The sequence below is a fragment of the Scyliorhinus torazame genome, chromosome 3 (assembly GCF_047496885.1).
Source record: "Scyliorhinus torazame isolate Kashiwa2021f chromosome 3, sScyTor2.1, whole genome shotgun sequence".
NCBI classification, from domain to species: Eukaryota; Metazoa; Chordata; class Chondrichthyes; order Carcharhiniformes; family Scyliorhinidae; genus Scyliorhinus; species Scyliorhinus torazame.
Window position 1 is genome coordinate 114524524 of NC_092709.1, and position 22471 is coordinate 114546994.

The 22471-nt window shown below is 52.9% G+C and overlaps 1 protein-coding gene across 1 annotated transcript in view; it reads left to right on the forward strand.

Moving 5' to 3' along the window:
- Positions 1-22471, forward strand: part of frem3 (Fras1 related extracellular matrix 3) — a 305423-nt gene that overhangs the window by 14694 nt on the left and 268258 nt on the right. Inside the window, exon 2 of the mRNA XM_072496140.1 lies at positions 366-455. Within this exon, the coding sequence (XP_072352241.1) occupies positions 366-455 (90 nt within the window). The remainder of the gene's footprint in view (positions 1-365; positions 456-22471) is intronic.

The window sequence follows — 22471 nt, forward strand, 5'->3', positions numbered from 1 at the left end:
ATAGAGGTTTTAGGTCAATAACTTTTCATCAGATCGAGTTAACTTTGAATACAGATGCTGTCTGATCTGCTCAGGATTTGCAGCATTTTCTGTTTTTGTTTGCTATTTATCATCGTTAGACAAAGTACAATAATACATATTATTACACCCAACACAATGATTTAAAAACAGATAGAAAGCAGCCAACATTGGATGCTTGCTGACTGTTCACAGTTGTAATTTTGAAGGAATAGATGCATGTGCAAGATTGGACTGAACTGATGGAAAATGTAAACGGAGTTTGTGTGTTTAGAATGGTATTAACAACATTTATTTGGTGATACACCACGCAAATTATTTATTCTCTGCAAATTCCCTTTTAACAGCTGATATTGATGATATGAAGATCTCCTATGTTTTGTACGATGGTGATAATGCAACAAGTGATATCTTCTACTTCTCCATTGAAGATTCTGGTAGGACTTAATTTTTTAAATGGGTAATATTTTAAAAATATTTCAACACATTAGCCTTTCTTTCCAAAGGCTTTATGAGTCAAGTTCCATTACAAATGTTGTGAAAGAATTGAGAAAGCTAGCTTTTGAATTATGATCTATACTGCAGTGTCTCCTGTCACCTGTAACCGCATTGCTATTATGTGAAAGTGTTCAGGGACAGTTGTGGCTTTAGGAGCCCTTGTCACAGCAGAGTTCCATCCAACCCAGTTAGGTTGGGAAATCCACACAAAAGATGAGTGTTACAATTATCACTATGCCTCCTTGTCTGTTTATTTATCCTAATTATTGTGAAAAAGAGGAGAGATGGATAATTGTAATCAGAGAATTACTCTGGATTGTGATGAAATCGTGTGATATTACAAATCTCTGCACCATCTGCAACAGAGTCATGAAGAGGTTTATTGCTCAGATATAAGATTGGCATTACTGTTTAGATAGAAATTGGATAAACAAGGCTTGGTACCCAGACTGACACATAAAATATCAGCATTAATAATATGCTATTAGATTCCAATGTAAACCTACAATTACCCTTACAATAGCACACTAAGGAGAAGAAAGTGATAAACGGCAAGGATAAAAAATAGTTAAAGGGAAAATTAAAACAAATACTACACTTCTTAGAATCCATAAAATCCATAGAATCCCTACAGTGCAGAAGGAGGCCATTCGGCCCATTGAGTCTGCACCGGCCCTTGGAAAGAGCACCCAACTTAAGCCATGCCTCTACCCTATCCCCATAACCCTACCAAACTTTTGGATACTGAGGGACAATTTATCATGGCCAAACCACCTAATCTGCACATCTTTGGACTGTGGGAGGAAACTGGAGCACCCGTGGAAACCCATGCAGACACGGGGAGAAAGTGCAAACTCCACACTGACAGGCGTCCGAGGCCGGAATTGAACTCGGGTCCCTGGCACTGTGAGGCAGCAGTGCTAACCGCTGTGCCATCATGCCGCCTTCATTATTGAACTAGCCCAGCATTACCAGCATAGCTGGCCGTCATGAATAAGTTGCCCTCTTTATGAATGTGTTTACGATCTTGTTACAAATCAAATCTTTCCATTATGAGTCAAATTGCTTTTGAAAAGTAGTGAATAGTGTCAGCCAATGTAGTCTAGTTGTTTGTTTCTTGCCTCTGAGTTAGAAGGTTGTGAGCTCAAGTTCCACTCTAAGACCAAACTGTTAGCTATTTCACTTGCCCGTAGGCATTTCGTGGACTTATGCACTGGAAGTTCCAGTCAGCCAACTGTTGCCAAAATGCAGAACATCAGGAACCTGTCTGAACAGGGCCAACAGCAGTGCGTTTCCTGAACCTACCAGATTGAACAATTGTTAATGAGTCGCACAGTGTCTAAACCAGGAAGTATCAATTAGAATCGTGAATTTTGAAAGGAATGTTGCTCCACACTTGTAAAAGTTAATTTTCAGTTCAGCAGAAGGGTATTGAATTGAAATGGACAAACCCAAGCTTTTTTCTGGTGAGTTTAGTTTATATACATAAGGTAAGTACAGAAACCTCATGCTGTTGAATACTTTATTGTGAATCAGGCAGTGAGTTGCTGTTATCACACAGCTTTTAGAGGAGCAAGGCATCTCAGATAGCAACACCCTAATTTCAGCATTTAACTGCACATATGTGGTCGACAGAAGCTTCTGTTTGATTTTCATGTAAATGAAGGTGAGCACAGTTAGCCTCGCCACTGTTTCTACTAAAAAGTCCAGCCCATTAGTTCGGCTGACATTTCATTGCTGCACTGCCAGGGCAACTTCCCTTCAAATTATGTTGCGCTGAAGTCTTGCCCATGCTTTCAGATCGCACTATTTGAAGAAGAATGCTCCCAGTGTGTTGCCCAATATTCCTGTTGTAACCAGTACCACCAAAAATACATTAACTAGTTCTTCATCTGACTTTATTTTGGGTGCCTGCTGTGCATAAATAGCTGCTCCATTTGCTATATAACGACCATGACTGCGCTTCAAAGCAATTTCTGTACGCAGTGCTTTCGGGCGTTTCTGAGAGATGTAAGTTCTTACTTGATATGTGCAAACTTTTGCACCTTGTATGTATTTTGAAAATTGGCTGAACACATTGAAAGGCAAAAATGCTGCACTCAGTGGGGTGAAACTCAGGCAATCTGTCTGACAGAAGATACTGCTCTGGCTTCAAGTCTGACATTAGCAGTCACTGTGTGGTGTTTCAGACATTCATAATTCAGCATAGAATTTCAATCAGTGATTATTTTTAGTGGGAAATTTTAATTTTAGTCAGATGTTATTTGAGCTTTTGTTCTAGCATTCCATTAATGGTAAAAGCAACGCTGAAATGTTTCGTAATAGATCTACACTGCTATTTTGTTACCTATATAGTTCACATCCCTCCACTGACACCTGAAGCAAGTCTACAACAACCATATAGAATACCATCATTTAGGAAACACTTTCAGCCCGTTTGACAGGAACTTGCTGAAATACCCTTAGGATTATTGGCGACTAATTCCTTCTATTGTTTGACTGCTTCAGGCCTTAACAACAGAGACCGGATATCATTGTAAAATAGGGCAGCAGCAGTCTGATTTATAGAAATCTATGAAATATTGCTTCCCTGTGAATTGGAAGCATTCAGACAGAAGTTACTGTTGGTGATATTAATGTCGCCTCGTGGCATTCATTAGTCCTGCTGTTTTAATGGGGGTTTAAGTAGTGGACAATGCAACCTTTGTAAGGATGCGTGAAGTAGTCGCTCACTAATATTGCTGGCAATAAATTCTATCCTAGACTGGCTGCAGCATCTCAGTGGGTCACACTGGGCAGACTTATTTCCTGGAACAGCCTGCTTCAACAATCTCCATGGCCACAGTGCCATGAAATTTCTACAAATGGATCCTCCGCGGGTGCTTACTATTCCACAATTTAAAACTTGTGCTGCTTCCATGCGATGTTCCGTTACTGGGATCATATCTTCGTTGAACCAACGCTGACTGGGTATATTTTCTAAGGCTATACTGAAGTATTGACCTCTACTGACATTAGATAATGTCCCCTCTTCTAAAATCAATACTAATTAATAAATATATTAAGCTAATGTTCTAGGGCAGCTTGGTGGCACAGTGGTTAGCACTGCTGCCTCACAGCGCCAGGGACCCGGGTTCAAATCTAGCCTCGGGTGATTGTCTGCGTGGAGTCTGCATGTTCTCCCGTGTCTGCCTGGGTTTTCTCCGGGTGCTCCGTTTTCCTCCTACTGTCCAAAGACATGCAGGTTAAGTGGATTGGCCATGATCAATTGTCCCTCAGTATCCAATAGGTTAGGTGGGATTACTGGGTTATGGGGGTAGGGTGGGGGCTTGGGTCTCAGTCGGGTCCTCTTTCCAAGGGTTGGTGCAGACTTGATGGGCCAAATGGCCTCCTTCTGCACTGTAGAGATTCTATATTGCAGAACATTTGCCCAAACCATTTTTTTAAATGGATAAAACCAGTGCTGTAATTAGAATACATTGAAATATGGACACAAAAACCCAAGATGCTGTGGTAATATAGGAACAGTTGAATCAAATTTATTTGCTTTATTCTTTAATGAATGTTACTTCCTCCCTGTGAGGGAAGGAAAACCTTCACATAATGACACATTTTGGGTTGGGTTTCCTTTGAGACCTGAGGAGCATAGCTGAACTTCAGACTTGAGAAAATCCTATTTTCTTGGCAAGACATACTGTGCGCGGTTTACCGGCCTCGTCGTGCTTGACTTGGTGATGTGACGAGATAGTTAAATCTCACTAGAGGCCTCTCGCAAGATTTGCAACACTTACAACGTCTTGCGAGATTCAACCGAACCTCGTGAGACGTCACGATCTGGATCTCGCCCTCGCCCTCACTGAGCAAGATCCAGATCAACATATTTAAATGAGCCATACATCTCATTTAAATATAATTGTGCCAGATTCTCCCGGCGTGCAGGAACTAACGGTCTCCCCAGCGAAGCCTCGACCGGGCGCCGTTTAATACTGGTCCACACAAATGTGGACCAGGCCTAACGACACCTGGGGGGATTCCCAGACCATTGGATAACCCTGGGTGGTCAGGGACAGAGCAGGGTCGCACCCTGACTCTCCCTCTGGCACCTGGGCATCTTGGAACTGCCAGCCTGGCACCTTGGCACTGCCACCTGAGAACTGCCGAAATGGAAAGGGAAGTGCCAGGGTGGCTGGGTGGCAGTACCAGAGTGTCCAGGTGCCAAGGTGGTATTGCTAAAGGTCTGGGCCTGAGGGGTCCATGCCCATGAAAGGAGAAATTAGGAGTTTATGAAAGGTGGGGGGGGGGGGGGGGGATGAAGGTTGGGTATGAAGGGGCCTCATAAAGGTTGGGGAGTTTAGCGTGGGGTCCTGAAAGGAGGGGGCCCAAAAATGAGTAGGCCTGAAAAGGGTGGAGGGTCCTTAGCGACCACAGAGCCAGATGTCCTCACTTGGGTGGGTGTGGGGTCATGCCCATGTGTGCAGGGAGTGACATTGCCCGTGGGTGGAGGGTGTGGGGAACCCTGAATCTTACTTAGAGATCAGGGCACCCTTCCAAATGGCGACCTGCTCTCTGAGGAGCCAATGATTAAAAAAATTCCAAGTGTGGGCTGGACTGGGGAGAAACTCCCCAAGACACTAAAAAGTGTGGGTGAATACCAGCCTGGATCTCACAGAAAAATCTGGCGAGAAGCATCCCGTCAACCTGCCCAAATTGACACTTAGAGATTTTTGGATTGAATTCCGCCCACCATTTTCTTGTTGCAATATATATTTGATGCTGTCAACAGCTGAACCATTAACAAGGACAAGGGAAAATACTAGGTAGAGAAAACCCATAAGAAAGTCAGAATGTGGTGCCAATAGATTTTGAGAAGTCCAGCAATAGGAATTTAGTCCACAGGATAAGGAGACTCAATGCAATTCATTCCCTTCAGATGAGCTGCTTTAGGAATATAGAAACAGAATTGGATCATTCAGACCCTCCAGCTGCCTCTGCCATTCAAGTGGATCATGACTGACCTGTGCTGTAACTCTGTTTATCCATTAGAATTCCCTTAAAGCTCCGAGCGACACAAAAATCAGCATTGAAAACTTTAGTTACCCCCAGTTTACACAGCACCTTTCTCCGCACCTTTAGGGGCCAAGCCCTCACCTTGAGGGGCTAGGCCTGCGTCGGAGTGGTTGGCGCGCCACCGGCCGGCGGGAAAGGCCTTTGGGCGTCACGCCAGCCGGGTCCGAAGGGACTTCGCCGGCCGTTGGAAGTCCGCGCATACGCGGGAGTGTCAGCGGGTGCTGATGTCATTCCCACGCATGCGCCTGGGAGGGGTGGGGGGGTCACATCGCAGAGGCTATGGCTTAAGCGGAAGGAAATGAGTGCCCCCACGGCACAGGCCCGCCCGCGGATCGGTGGGCCCCCGATCGCGGGCCAGGCCACCATGGGGGCATCCCCCGGGGCCAAATCGCCCGCACCCCTCCCCAGGACCCCCCGGAGCCCGCCCGCACCGCCAGTCCTGCCGGTAAGGTATGTGGTTTGATTTATGCCGGCGGGACTGGCATGACAGCAGCGGGTCTTTGGCCCATCGCGGGCCGGAGAAATCGCCGGGGGGGGGGGGGGGGGGGGGATTCTTGGTGCCGGAGAACTCGGCAGCCAGCGGGGGTGGAATTCACGCCGCCCCCTGGCGATTCTCCGATCCGGCGGGGGGTCGGAGAATCCCGCCCCGTTAGAACTGAGAGCAAAATAAATTTACACTGCAGGTAAAGGGAAAATAAAACTGGACTTGCATGCTGCTTTCAACAGGAAAGTTGTGCTACAGAAGAAAATGAGGGGGGGACAAAATCTGAAGTAATTCTAAAAATGGCTAAACATTTGCCCATTAACGATGAATGACCAGTAATATTTAGCATTTTGGGTCCTGTATGTTACTCCTGAATTGGTGAAGCTAATGGAATATAAAAGAAAATTGAGGAAACCCATCAAAAGCTTTATTTCAGTTGTGGGGGACAGTGATTTGTATAATATTTTGCTAAATGGTGAAAAAAAATGGGAGTTGTGGAGCCACAAGTTGTGATCCCTGCAGTTATGTTGGATCATACTTGCTCGAGCACTCCAAAATGACCTCAGCAGAGTTCACATGGTTACTGACATTGTGTCACTTTGCGCGGATCTCTGGTGCCCACTTGTCACCTTTTCTGGAAATGAAGGTGCCGGGCCACCATCCAATTCTTAGCTCCCATTGTTAGGGTACAAATATAAATTATAAATAAGCTCACGGTGGTGATTTTCCAGCCGATATACGCCTGCGCGAATCAAAACGGGAATAGCGTCAGAAGCAAATCAGTTTGCGATCGTGCCGGGCCTTCATGTAGGCGTAATCCGGATCTCACTCAGAAAGGGCGAGAACCAGATTAGCATGCATTTGACTTCATTATAATCTCATTAGCAAGACTAAAGTCAGATGTTCTGGCCTCACAGAATCTTCCACAGGCCAGTGGGATGTCACATGGGTGCCAATTGCTACTTGTCTTTAAAACTGGGGACCAGGCGCCATGGATTCTGAGAGGGACGAAGGTGGTGAGTACCCCTCTCCACCTAGTGCCAGGGTACCCCAGGACAAAGTATCCCTGGCTAGGTGCTATGGGGGGCGTTGGGGGGGGGGGGGGTGCGGGGGGTTCTTCAAGGGACCTGGGTGTTGGGGGATTTGGGCTGGGCTGGAGGGAGCCAGGTTGAGGATCTCCCCTGGGATGGAGGTCGCGGTACGTCTGTGAAGCCTTGAGCCTGCTTTGTTCATGTTTAATACTCCTCAGCGTACAGCACAGTTTAGCGTACAGCCAGGCTGTCCTAAAATCCTCTAACAGGACAGAGCCATTCTGCAGCTTGTCTCTTGGAGAAGGATTTCACACCCCTTGAAGTTTTATTGGCTCTGTAGTTTCACTGTTGCAGTGAGCCTGCTTTTATCCCTTTGTACTTGCTTGTTAATATTCTATTTCACAACCCTTGAGGTTTCAATAGGTTCTGTAGTTTCATACCCATGTCTGACCCATCTCCAGTACCTCTGTTTTCACCTCTTCCTCTCCCTCCCAGAACCAGGAAAGGGTCCCCCTTGTCTTCACTTTTCACCCCACCAGCCTCTACATTCAAATAATCATCCTCTGTCAATTATGCTAACTCTAGCATGATGCCACCACTAAACACATCTTTCCCTCTCTCCTCCGTCAGCATTCTGCAGGGGCCGTTCGCTCAGGGATACCCTGGTCCACTCCTTCATCACTCCCAATGACGCACCTTCTCATGCAATCATAGAAGATGTAACACCTGCCCTTTAACACCTCCCTGCTCACCATCCAAACATTCATTTCAGGTGAGACATGCTTCACGTGAACCTCCTTTAATCTGGTCTATTGCATTTGCTGCTCCCAATGTGGTCTACTCTACATTTGAGAGACAAAGATAAAGGTAAAGTCGCCATAGTTTGTTTGTTTACACTGCATTTCAGGCCACATTAGCTTTCAAGAGCCTCCTCGATTGTACACATGGGACCTCAGTCTTTTTTCAGTGGGTTTTTTTTGTTCTCCATTATGACTGGGTTCTGAGGCTTGCTTGAATAATTTCTTTCCATCGAAGCAGCTGGTTTAACTCAGAGATTAGAGTGCAAGGGTTCTTGAATGGTGACCTTCTCACAGCCACTGTTGAATTTTCATGCTGAGCATCAGAGAGCTGAGCAGAATCTGCCAGATTTTGGCTCCTAATGGCCTGGAGGGGGTAATAAGACTGTAGGTTACCATCCTGAGGGGCTGGCTGCAGGTAACCCAGAGAGAGAAGGTGGGATAGTAATGTTCTGGGTGGGGCTCGGGGAGCACCTCAGGTTCGTATTATGCCTGACTCCTACCGGTCTGGTGGCTGCACACTGACTTATGGGATCATAGAATCCCTACAGTATAGAAGGAGGCCATTCAGCCCATCGGGTCTGCACCAATCCTTTGAATGAGCACTCTACCCACCCGCCCTATTCTCATAACCTAATGTACACATCCTTGGACACTAAGGGGCAATTTATCGTGGCCAACCTACCTACCCCCTACATTTTTGGACTGAGGGAGGAAACCGGAGCACTTGACGGAAACCCACACAGTTACGGAAAGAACATACAAACTCCACACAGACAGTGACGCAAGGCTAGAATTGAACCCGGGACCCTGGCACTGTGGGGCAGTAGTGTTAACCATGTCTGAGTGATGGCTGGGGGTCCAGCACTTTGTGCCACTTCTCCAAGGGGAGACAAGGGGAAAAGCCAAGGGTTCATTGAGTGAAGAAGCAGTGATTCGAGTATGCCTGGCACTGTGGATCTCATGGGGTCCAACTGCTGGGATTGCCTGGAGGGTTTGCAGGAGGACCTGAGTTCGGATGGGGGTTGTATTGTCTCTGTGGGGTCAAAGATAGAGGCATTGTGGCTTTGAGGTGCAAAATTCTTTAATGTGGTGAAGCATTACAGTGCTACGTTATTTACTTGCTAACTGACTTCACCCATGCTCTTTCTGTGCTCATAAAACTTCTCAACCTTACAAGGCCTACTGCTACGTTTAGGTATGACCTCAGGATGCATATCAGAGGTGGAGGAGGCCTGCTGCTTTCTGCACCCTGTAGCCTTAGATGCCCTTGGCAGGCATCCCCTGGAGGCCTGGACATGGAGGGATCCAGTTTGGGTGTCACTGGTGTTGCCTGTTCTGCCTGCTGCCTTTGAAGTGCTCCGGGGGGATTCAAAATGGCTGCAGACTACCAAGGTCTCTGGTAGGTCTCCTTGGTGGAAGGCCACTGGATGGGCTCCAGCACTTCCTCCTCCCTCAAGGTGCTCGTGGGCCTCTGGGCTATTCCATGGGATGGAGGGGCAGCTGGAGTGAGCTCTAGAAGTCTATGCATCATCTGTCTCTGCCAGTCTTGGAGGCCTGCCATATCTGCACCATGATGTTGAAGTCCTCAGCAAGGGTCCTCTGTGCCTGAACCAAGCTCTGGAACCCCTCAGTCATGGTCCTCGGTGACTGGGCCAATCTCTGGAGTGCCTCAGCAATGGTCCTCTGTGACTGAGCCATGCTCTGGAGCCCCTCAACCATGATCCTCGGACACTGCTCCATGGCTTGGACTCCACAACTCATAGCTCGATCGTCCTACCCCAGGCTTTCCACTGTGATCGCCACCCTTCAGTGTTGGCATGGGTACCACGCAATGCCAGCAACATCTTCTGCGACTGAAGGCTTTGGGACTCCTCCAATTGGCCATGCAGTTGCAGGAATGTCGCTGACAACCCCTCTTGGATTTCCCGGCTCTGCCTTTGCATCTCCTGTAACTCAGGGAGAAACCTTTACAGAGGCACAGCATCTGGCTGGGGAGCAGCTGTGTCCTGGCATCCAGTAGACATCAAACTGTCCAATCCCTGGGACATTCCTGCCTCCATCAGATGTGGATCAGCAGTTGAGTGGTGCTCACCAGACAGTGACCCTGTCATCTAAGAATGCCCACCGAGATATGTGTCTCTGCGCTGGTGGATGGTGCGGGTGATGGATGTGACGCCTTTTTGCTGTATTCCTTGGAGCTCTCTTCTGAGGTACTGTCGGGGGTTGCAGGAGGGGCTGTTGCCCCAGATAGACCGGCCTCAATAGGTGGTGATCCTGTAAGACAAGAGACATGGGGCAAAATTCTCCGTTATCGGCGGAAAATCCGCCGATCGGCGCAAAAAACGGCGCAAATCCGACTTGCGTCACGTCGGAAAAATGGGTCGAAAGTCTCCGGCCCGAAATGGGCTAGCAGCGACGTAACGGGATCCGCGCTTGCGCAGTGGTTCACACCGTGTAGCGTCATACGCGCCGCACGGCGTGACGGCTCATAAGGCCGCGCTGCTCCGCCCCACCCGACCGGAACACCCGACCGCAACACCCGACTGGATGGCTGGCCGCCGCTCAGCCCCGAGGTTCGAGTCACGGGATGTGGAGGCGCTCCTGGACGCGGTGGAGCAGAGGAGGGACGCCCTGTATCCCGGGCACGGCCGCAGAGTTGCCCCACGCCACAGCCGGCGTCTGTGGAGGGAAGTGGCAGAGGCCGTCACCGCTGTGGCCCTGACACCACGGACAGGCACCCAGTGCCACAAGAAGGTGAACGACCTCGTCAGAGCAGGCAGGGTGAGCCTCCCCATATCCCCCCTCCCCCATATCCCCCCTCCCCCATATCCCCCTCCCCATATCCCCCCTTCCCCCATATCCCCCCTCCCCCATATTACCCCCTTCCCCCATATCCTCCTCCCCATATCCCCCTCCCCATATCCCCCCTCCCCATATCTCCCTTCCCCCATATCCCCCCTCCCCCATATCCCCCCATATCCCCCCTTCCCCCATATCCCCCCCTCCCCCATATCCCCCCTCCCCTACATCCCCCTCCCCCATATCCCCCCTGCCCCATATCCCCCATACCCCCCTCCCCATATCCCCCCTCCCCCATATCCCCCCTCCCCCATATCCCCCCTCTCCCATATCCCTCTCCCCCATATCCCCCCTCCCCCATATCCCCCCTCCCCATATCCCCCCTCCCCCATAACCCCCCTCCCCCATAATCCCCCTCCCCATATCCCCCCTCCCCCATATCCCCCCTCCCCCATATCCCCCCTCCCCCATATCCCCCCTCCCCCATATCCCCCATATCCCCAAGTGAATCCAGCCCTAACCTTAACCTCTGCAATGCACGCGCAACCGATGGTGTGTATTCATATACCTGCCTAACAGTGTTGCCTTTTACCCCTGCCACCCCCCCCCCACCTCCCCACAGGATAAGCGCGCACACAACAATAGGGAGCATGTGAGGACTGGAGGAGGCCCCGCTGATGAGAGGCCACTGACCGAACACGAGGAAAGGGCCCTGGAACTGGCTGGCGGACCTGACGACCGGGAGGTTCCTGATGCAGAGGTCGGGGGCGAAGTAGCAAGTGAGCCACCGACAGCCCGTCCCCATATCCCCCCTCCCCTATATCCCCCTCCCCCATATCACCTGATCACTGCCTGCGTGTCTAACCATGCATGCTTCATTGTGTATCGCAGGAGCAAACGTCGAGGGATCCAGCCCCGCAGATGCAGACCGCCCGCAGGATGCCCCTCGGAGGCCACGGGAGACGGAGAGACCCGGACCCTCCGGCATGCGACGCCCACAGGATGCCCCTCGGAGGCCACGGGAGACGGAGAGACCCGGACCCTCCAGCATGCGACGCCCGCAGGATGCCCCTCGCACACCACGGGAGACGGAGTGACCCGCACCCTCCAGCATGCGACGCCCGCAGGATGCCCCTCGCACACCACGGGAGACGGAGAGACCCGCACCCTCCAGCATGCGACGCCCGCAGGATGCCCCTCGGAGGCCACGGGAGACGGAGAGACCTGGAGCAACAGGGAGACTGTTGATCCCCAAAGTTCTTTCTCTGTCAGTCTGGCCTCAATAAAAGTTGAGATGGATTCGCACGTAAAAAGAAGTTATTTATTTAGCTTGCAAGCTTGAATCATCTTACAGAAACGTAAGAGACATCCAGCCTCTTACACCCCAGAAAACGACTGAACTAAAAGACAAAGGGATCTCTGCAAAATCAATTCAAATGGTATCAAGTTTCACATACTCGACGGACATAGGTCAGCCTATGTCCCTCCTGACCTGTTCGATCTATTCTGATTGGCTCACTTCCAATCCCTTTCTCTGGCCCCTATCAATGCAGCATCACTCTCATAGACACACCTCTTCCTGCTTTTTCCATGCGGTCTCAAACCCCTTTGTCCCTAACTGCCAGAATCAAAGTGGCTTATTTCTACATTACATTAACTAGTATCTCTAAAGTAACTATTTTATATCACATTCGTCAAGACGACACCCCCGTCACGTGCGGGAGCGACCACCCAGCGACGAGGGGGGCAGCCACAGGCCCCCGTCACATCCGAGCCAGGACACCACTACCCAGGACACCACTACCCAGGACACCACTACCCGGGACACCACTACCCGGGACACCACTACCCGGGACACCACTACCCGGGACACCACTATCCGGGACACCACTACCCGGGACACCACTACCCGGGAAAGCACTGCCCAGGACACCCCTACCCGGGACAGCACTACCCAGGAAGACGAAATACCGGACAGTGACTCAGAGTGGATGGGTGGAGACGAAACTCCACCCAAAGTGCCATGGACTCAGAGTGGGACGAAGAGCACGACACAACGCCACTGCTGTCACCAACACCCTCCACCATCGCAGAAACACTCACCTCGGTTGGGCACTTTAGTGATGAGGCGTCTGGTACACTCACTGGTGCGCACAACACAGCCGTCCCGGTACAGCAGGTGGAGGTAGGAGCAGCAGAGGGGCCGGGCGGTCGGAGGGCAGCCCAGCCCAAGCGAACATCTGCCGCCCAGATGGATCCCGGGTTCCTGGAGTTAACACACCCACACATAGATCCGATGCAACCACTGACCCAGAGACGAGCGAAGAGGGTGACGGGCGGCTTGCGGCGGCTGCAGTCGCAGGTGGAGGAGTCCACCCACATCCAGGAGCTGGGAGTGGTGCCGGTCATGCGTGCCACCCAAGCTGACACCGCACGGGTGGCGTCAGTGGTGGAGGCAATGGGTGCGACGGTGTCAGACATGGGGAACGGTTTGTGAGGCCTGGGGCTTTCCGTGCAGGCGGCGTCTGTGGCCCAGGAAATGGCTGCCCTCTCACAGGAGGCCATGAGCCAGTGCCAGCGCCAGATGGCAGAGGCGCTCAACGCCATAGCCCAGTCTCTGCAGGCCATGGCCCAGTCTCAGCAGGCCATGGCCCAGTCTCTGCAGGCCATCGTTGAGGGCATCGGCGCCAGTGGCCATGTGCGAGCCGGGGTCGCTCTGTCACAGACAGGGTTTGCCAACCCCCTGGGCTCCATGGCTGCAAACCTGCAGACCCCTGTCGATACCAGCACGGGCCTCCAGGACTGGCAGGGCCAGATGTCGGGGGGGCGTCGGATGGCCAGTCCGTTCGCATCCCCCACCCATGTAGAGGCCTGGGGGCCATCGGGCACCCCGAGGGAGGAGGAGGTGGTGTGGTCCGTCCCGGCTCCCCCTGTAGGGGAGGTCCCGGTACACCGCGACACCTCGGACTCCCCCCCCTTCCGTCCCAGGTGCATCGGGTGGGCAACGGGCCGGACAGGCTGGCAGCTCGCCATCCCAGTCTCCCGGGCCGCAGCCTGGCCCATCTAGGCCAGGACGCCCCAGGAAACGGCCGCCAAAGGGATACAGTGTCAGAGGGCAGGAATCACAGGAGTCCACCTCCAGTTCTGCTGTACCGTCTGGGGAACCACGTAGACGGAGTCAAAGGGCCCGTAAGGCCAAACAATTGGACACTGAGTAAGTTGGCATGGGTGCAGGGCACAGATGAGTTTTAGGGGCTAGGGCACGTGCATGAACTCCTTTGGTTATTAAAGTCAATGTTACACCTACAGAAGCTGCCTTTGTGCTCTGTCCAAAGCGTGCGGGGGTGTCATGTACATTGAGCGCAAGTGTGTGTGTGAGGGGTGGTCTTACCTCAGCCCCAGGTGAGTCTGCCCCCTTCCCCCTGGGCCGCCATCAACATCCCCCGGGCAGAGGACGGGACCGTGCGCTGCAGTGTCACAGCCACATGCAGGGATGGTCCGGGTGGATGGTGGTACTGTGGCAATGGGTCAGACATAGTCCAACGATATAGAGCCAGGAGCTCACCGCAGGGCGGGTTGTCATCATCCTCCATGGCCTGCAATAGACACGCGTCCACCTGCAACTGTGTGAGCCCGGCCCGTTGTGCCGCAGGTGGATCGGCAATGGGGGGGGGGGGGGCGGTGGTGTGCATGCGGGTGGTGAGGGTGGGGTTGGGAGGGGGGTGAGGGTGCTGGGTGGGTGGATGGGTGGGGGGTGTGGGTGGTCGGCTGTTGCCATGGTGTGCGGTCTGTGGCCATACTACCCGATTCCCACGCCCATCTCGTCAGTGACGCGGGCGGCTATCAGTCTGTCCCGTGCCCGCTGGGCCAGCCGGTAACGGTGGACAGCCACCCGCCTGTGTCTACCCCGTCTCCCCTGACCATTACCCCCATTCCCCTCATCTGGGGAGGACTGCGCCTCTTCCTGCTGCTCCTCCACTCCCCCCTCCTCTGCCTGCGGCACATCGCCCCTCTGCTGGGCTATGTTGTGCAGGATGCAGCACACCACAATGATGCGGCCGACCCTATCTGACCGATACTGGAGGGCGCCCCCAGAGAGGTCCAGGCACCTGAAACGCATCTTCAGCACGCCAAAGCACCTCTCTATCACTCCCCTTGTCGCTACATGGGCATCATTGTAGCGGTTCTCCGCCTCATTGCGTGGCCTCCGTATAGGCGTCATCAGCCACGATCGCAATGGGAAGCCCCTGTCGCCCAGCAACCAGCCCCTCAGCCGGGGATGGCGTCCCTCGTACATGCCGGGGATGTATGACCGTGACAACACGTATGAGTCGTGTACACTGCCTGGGTAACGGGCGCAGACGTGCAGGATCATCATGCGGTGGTCGCAGACCACCTGTATGTTCATCGAATAGGTCCCCTTCCTATTGGTGAACACGGCCCTGTTATCTGCAGGTGGCCGCACGGCGACGTGCATCCCATCGATCGCGCCCTGGACCATGGGGAACCCGGCCACGGCAGAGAAGCCCACGGCCCGGGCATCTTGGCTGGCCCGGTCCACGGGGAAGCGGATGTAGCGGTGCGCCATGGCATATAGGGCATCTGTCACTGCCCGGATGCACCGATGTCTGCGATATGCCGGACAGGTCCCCACTCGGTGCCTGGAATGACCCCGTTGCATAAAAGTTCAGGGCCACCTGATGGACACGGGGAGAGGGTGTCCCCCGCCAGTGCCACGCGGTGACAGGTGTGCCAGCAGGTGGCAGATGTGTGACATGGTTTCCCGCCTCATCCGGAGTCTCCTCCTGCATTCCCGGTCCGTGAGGTCCTGGTATGACTGCCGGGGCCGGTACACACGGGGCGCCCTCGGGTGCCTCCGTTGCCGTGGTGCCGCGACGTCCTCCTCCCCCTCCTCGTCCTGTCGGTCAGGTGTCCCTCCAGCCTGGGCGGCTGCCGCCTGCCCCTCTGCGGCAGCCTGCGCCGCATCTCTGGCACGCTCCTCCTCCTCCACCTCATCCTCCTCATCCAGGGCAACATAGACATTAGCGGCTGCCGCCACGGCGGCCAACATCGCTGGATGATCGGAAAACATGACGGCCTGGTGGGGGGAGGGGAACGACAACATGTCATCATTGCCCATATCCCCTCCTCCCCCCAGCCATCCCCCTCCCCGGCACGGCCCCCCCCCCCAACCTCCACCCCGGCACGGACCCCCCCCCCCCCAACCTCCACCCCGGCACGGACCCCCCATCCCCCTCCCCGGCACCGACCCCCCCCAACCTCCACCCCGGCACGGACCCCCCCCCAACCTCCACCCCGGCACGGACCCCCCCCAAACTCCACCCCGGCACGGACCCCCCATCCTCCTCCCCGGCATCGACCCCCCCCCCAACCTCCACCCCGGCACGGACCCCCCCCCAACCTCCACCCCGGCACGGACCCCCCCCCAACCTCCACCCCGGCATGGACCCCCCCTCCAACCTCCACCCCGGCACGGACCCCCCCCCCTTCCTCCACCCCGGCACGGACCCCCCCCCCCAACCTCCACCCCAGCACGGAACCCCCCCCAACCTCCACCCCGGCACAGACCCCCCCCCAACCTCCACCCCGGCACCGACCCCCCATCCCCCTCCCCGGCACTGACCCCCCCACAACCTCCACCCCGGCACGGACCCCCCCCCCAACCTCCACCCCGGCACGGACCCCCCCCCCCAACCTCCACCGCGGCACGGACCCCCCATCCCCCTCCCCGGCACGGACCCCCCTCCCAACCTCCACCCCGGCACGGACCCCCTCCAACCTCCACCCCGGCACGGACCCCCCATCCCCCTCCCCGGCACGGACCCCCCCCCATCCCCCTCCCCGGCACGGACCCCCTCCCGGCACTCCCCCAGAGCCCAGCCTACTCTAACCACCCCGCCCCCCCCCCCCTCCCGCCGCACACACACACACACAACCCGAGACACAGCTCTCCTCACGCATTCAGACTGCGGCCACGCCATCGCCTGCCCAGAGCCAACCCCCCAGGCCGTCACTCACCTCCACGCTGGTTGGCGTGAGCCTGGAGCACCGGGTCACGCCGATGAAAAGGAGGTTTGATTTACGTCGACGTGAGCGGTCATCACGTTGACGGGACTTTGGCCCATCCGGAAGGGAGAATATCGGCAGGCCGAAAATCGGCTGCCTTGCGCAGACCCGTGACATTCTCCGACGGCAGCGGCGACATTAACGCCCCGCCGACTTTTCTCCCTTCGGAGACTTCGGCAACCGGCGGGGTCGGGATTCACGGCGGCCAACGGCCATTCTCCGACCCGCTGGGGGGTCGGAGAATGACGCCCCAGGGTTCAGTATATGGGAAGGACAAGGGTCTGGGTAACTTACAACTCACTTGACAGGTCATATGGATGAAGGTGGATCCTCACTTCTCAGGCGCAGGCCAGCCTCGCTGTCAGTCATGGCTCGCTCCTAGCCCTCTCCTGCAATCTCCATTGCTCTTTCCTCATAGGGCATGAGGAGTCATAACTCGAGCATTCCCCCACCCAGCTTCTCCCTCTCCCTTTTATTATGGGCTATCTTTTCCTGCGAGGACACAAAGAGGACATTGTGAGCTGGATGCCTGGCGGGTCGGAGATCTACAACAAGTGGTATATGTGGGCACTGCGCCTCGGCTGGAAGGGGTCGTGATAAGGAGTGCCAGGGGGTTCTGAGGAAGATGTGGGAGGTCAGGTCTTGGGAGGCTTAGCTCAGTTGGCTGGACAGCTGGTTTGTAATGCAGAGTGAGGTCAACAGCATCAGTTCAATTCCCATACCGGCTGAGGTTATTCATTAGCCCCGCCTTCTCAACCTTGCTCCTCGCCTGAGGTGTGGTGATCCTCAGGTTATATTACCACCAGTCAGCTCTTCCCCTGAAAGCAGAAAGTAGCCTATGGTCTTCTGGGACTATGGCGAGTTTACTCCAGTCTTATAACAAGCTTCTGACAAGCTGGGCCTGAAGAGCTTCGAAGCATGGGCTCCCTGTCTGTCACATTGATATTGAACAACATAGAACATAGAACACAGAACAATACGGCGCAGTACAGGCCCTTCGGCCCACGATGTTGCACCGAAACAAAAGCCATCTAACCTACACTATGCCATTATCATCCATATGTTTATCCAATAAACTTTTAAATGCCCTCAATGTTGGCGAGTTCACTACTGTAGCAGGTAGGGCATTCCACGGCCTCACTACTCTTTGCGTAAAGAACCTACCTCTGACCTCTGTCCTATATCTATTACCCCTCAGTTTAAAGTTATGTCCCCTCGTGCCAGCCATATCCATCCGCGGGAGAAGGCTCTCACTGTCCACCCTATCCAACCCCCTGATCATTTTGTATGCCTCTATTAAGTCTCCTCTTAACCTTCTTCTCTCCAACGAAAACAACCTCAAGTCCATCAGCCTTTCCTCATAAGATTTTCCCTCCATACCAGGCAACATCCTGGTAAATCTCCTCTGCACCCGCTCCAAAGCCTCCACGTCCTTCCTATAATGCGGTGACCAGAACTGTACGCAATACTCCAAATGCGGCCGTACCAGAGTTCTGTACAGCTGCAACATGACCTCCCGACTCCGGAACTCAATCCCTCTACCAATAAAGGCCAACACTCCATAGGCCTTCTTCACAACCCTATCAACCTGGGTGGCAACTTTCAGGGATCTATGTACATGGACACCTAGATCCCTCTGCTCATCCACACTTTCAAGAACTTTACCATTAGCCAAATATTCCGCATTCCTGTTATTCCTTCCAAAGTGAATCACCTCACACTTCTCAACATTAAACTCCATTTGCCATCTCTCAGCCCAGCTCTGCAGCTTATCTATATCCCTCTGTAACCTGCTACATCCTTCCACACTATCGACAACACCACCGACTTTAGTATCGTCTGCAAATTTACTCACCCACCCTTCTGTGCCTTCCTCTAGGTCATTGATAAAAATGACAAACAGCAACGGCCCCAGAACAGATCCTTGTGGTACTCCACTTGTGACTGTACTCCATTCTGAACATTTCCCATCAACCACTACCCTCTGTCTTCTTTCAGCTAGCCAATTTCTGATCCACATCTCTAAATCACCCTCAATCCCCAGCCTCCGTATTTTTTGCAATAGCCTACCGTGGGGAACCTTATCAAACGCTTTGCTGAAATCCATATACACCACATCAACTGCTCTACCCTCGTCTACCTGTTCAGTCACCTTCTCAAAGAACTCAATAAGGTTTGTGAGGCATGACCTACCCTTCACAAAGCCATGCTGACTATCCCTGATCATATTATTCCTATCTAGATGATTATAAATCTTGTCTCTTATAATCCCCTCCAAGACTTTACCCACTACAGACGTGAGGCTCACCGGTCTATAGTTGCCGGGGTTGTCTCTGCTCCCCTTTTTGAACAAAGGGACCACATTTGCTGTCCTCCAGTCCTCTGGCACTATTCCTGTAGCCAATGATGACATAAAAATCAAAGCCAAAGGTCCAGCAATCTCTTCCCTGGCCTCCCAGAGAATCCTAGGATAAATCCCATCAGGTCCCGGGGACTTATCTATTTTCAGCCTGTCCAGAATTGCCAACACCTCTTCCCTACGTACCTCAATGCCATCTATTCTATTAGCCTGGGGCTCAGCATTCTCCTCCACAACATTATCTTTTTCCTGAGTGAATACTGACGAAAAATATTCATTTAGTATCTCGCCTATCTCTTCAGACTCCACACACAATTTCCCATCCCTGTCCTTGACTGGTCCTACTCTTTCCCTAGTCATTCGCTTATTCCTGTCATACCTATAGAAAGCTTTTGGGTTTTCCTTGATCCTTCCTGCCAAATACTTCTCATGACCCCTCCTTGCTCGTCTTAGCTCTCTCTTTAGATCCTTCCTCGCTACCTTGTAACTATCCATCGCCCCAACCGAAACTTCACACCTCATCTTCACATAGGCCTCCTTCTTCCTCTTAACAAGAGATTCCACTTCCTTGGTAAAACACGGTTCCCTCGCTCGCGCCTTCCTCCCTGTCTGACCGGTACATACTTATCAAGAACACGCAGTAGCTGATCCTTGAACAAGCCCCACTTATCCAGTGTGCCCAACACTTGCAGCCTACTTCTCCACCTTATCCCCCCCCAAGTCACGTCTAATGGCATCATAATTGCCCTTCCCCCAGCTATAACTCTTGCCCTGCGGTGTATACTTATCCCTTTCCATCATTAACGTAAACGTCACCGAATTGTGGTCACTGTCCCCAAAGTGCTCTCCTACCTCCAAATCCAACACCTGGCCTGGTTCATTACCCAAAACCAAATCCAACGTGGCCTCGCCTCTTGTTGGCCTGTCAACATATTGTTTCAGGAAACCCTCCTGCACACACTGTACAAAAAACGACCCATCTATTGTACTTGAACTATATCTTTTCCAGTCAATATTTGGAAAGTTAAAGTCTCCCATAATAACTACCCTGTTACTTTCGCTCTTATCCAGAATCATCTTCGCCATCCTTTCCTCTACATCCCTAGAACTATTAGGAGGCCTATAAAAAACTCCCAACAGGGTGACCTCTCCTTTCCTGTTTCTAACTTCAGCCCATACTACCTCGGAAGAAGAGTCCCCATCTAGCATCCTCTCCGCCACCGTAATACTGCTCTTGACTAGCAGCGCCACACCTCCCCCTCTTTTGCCTCCTTCTCTGAGCTTACTAAAACACCTAAACCCCGGAACCTGCAACATCCATTCCTGTCCCTGCTCTATCCATGTCTCCGAAATGGCCACAACATCGAAGTCCCAGGTACCAACCCATGCTGCCAGTTCCCCTACCTTGTTTCGTATACTCCTGGCATTGAAGTAGACACACTTCAAACCACCTACCTGAACACTGGCCCCCTCCTGCGACGTCAAATCTGTGCTCCTGACCTCTATACTCTCATTCTCCCTTACCCTAAAACTATAATCCAGGTTCCCATGCCCCTGCTGCATTCGTTTAAACCCCCCCAAAGAGCACTAACAAATCTCCCCCCCCAGGATATTTGTGCCCCTCAGGTTCAGATGTAGACCATCCTGTCTGTAGAGGTCCCACCTTCCCCAGAAAGAGCCCCAGTTATCCAGAAATCTGAATCCCTCCCGCCTGCACCATCCCTGTAGCCATGTGTTTAAATGCTCTCTCTCCCTATTCCTCATCTCACTATCACGTGGCACGGGCAACAACCCAGAGATAACAACTCTGTTTGTTCTAGTTCTGAGCTTCCATCCTAGCTCCCTGAAAGCCTGCCTGACATCCTTGTCCCCTTTCCTACCTATGTCGTTAGTGCCAATGTGGACCACGACTTGGGGCTGCTCCCCCTCCCCCTAAGGACCCGGAAAACACGATCCAAGACATCACGTACCCTTGCACCTGGGAGGCAACATACCAAACGTGAGTCTCTCACGCTCCCACAAAATCTCCTATCTGTGCCCCTGACCATAGAGTCCCCAATTACTAATGCTCTGCTCCTCTCCCCCCTTCCCTTCTGAGCAACAGGGACAGACTACGTGCCAGAGGCCCGTAACCCATGGCTTACCCCTGGTAAGTCCCCCCCCCACAAGTATCCAAAGCGGTATACTTGTTTCTCAGGGGAACGACCGCAGGGGATCCCTGCACTGACTGCTTTTTCCCAGTTCCTCTTACCGTTACCCACCTATCTCCAATCTTTGGTGTAACTAATTCCCGGAAGCTGCTATCTATGACCCCTTCTGCCTCTCGAATGATCCGAAGTTCTTCCAACTCCAGCTCCAGTTCCCTAACTCGGTCTTGGAGGAGCTGGAGATGGCAGCACTTCCTGCAGGTAAAATCAGCAGGGACACTAACTGCATCCCTCACCTCAAACATCCTGCAGGAGGAACATTGCACTCCCTTCCCTGCCATTCCTCCAACTTTCTACCAAGATCTGACTAACAACTAAATTAAATTTTTTATAAAAAATAATAATAATATAATAAAATATGGTACTTACCTCAGACCAATGGCTTTATTATTAGGTTAGAGGAGGAGGGCGGGTGGGAGACACTACACGTGTAGTGTCTCGGGTTTCCTCTCCACCAGAATTTATTGGTGAGGGTCTTCCCAGACGTCCGCGGGTCGACTTCCTGTTCCCGCCTAGAACACTAATTTAAAAAAAAAATTCTCAGCTCCTGCTGAAATTGACTAACCAGCCAGCCCCACTCCCGCCGAAATCGACTGGCCTGCCCCTGCAAAGAAAAGTGCTTTTAAAGGACAGACTTACCTCCCAGCAACCACTTCCGTACTGCTCCCGCTGAAACTGACTCACCAGCTGTTCTCCCGCCGAAATCGACTGGCCTGCCCCTGCAAAGACAAGTGCTTTTAAAGGACAGACTTACCTCCCAGCAACCACTTCCGCACTGCTCCCGCTGAAACTGACTCACCAGCTGTTCTCCCGCCGAAATCGACTGGCCTGCCCCTGCAAAGACAAGTGCTTTTAAAGGACAGACTTACCTCCCAGCAACCACTTCCGCACTGCTCCCGCTGAAACTGACTCACCAGCTGTTCTCACGCCGAAATCGACTGGCCTGCCCCTGCAAAGACAAGTGCTTTTAAAGGACAGACTTACCTCCCAGCAACCACTTCCGCACTGCTCCCGCTGAAACTGACTCACCAGCTGTTCTCCCGCCGAAATCGACTGGCCTGCCCCTGCAAAGACAAGTGCTTTTAAAGGTCAGACTTACCTCCCAGCAACCACTTCCGCAC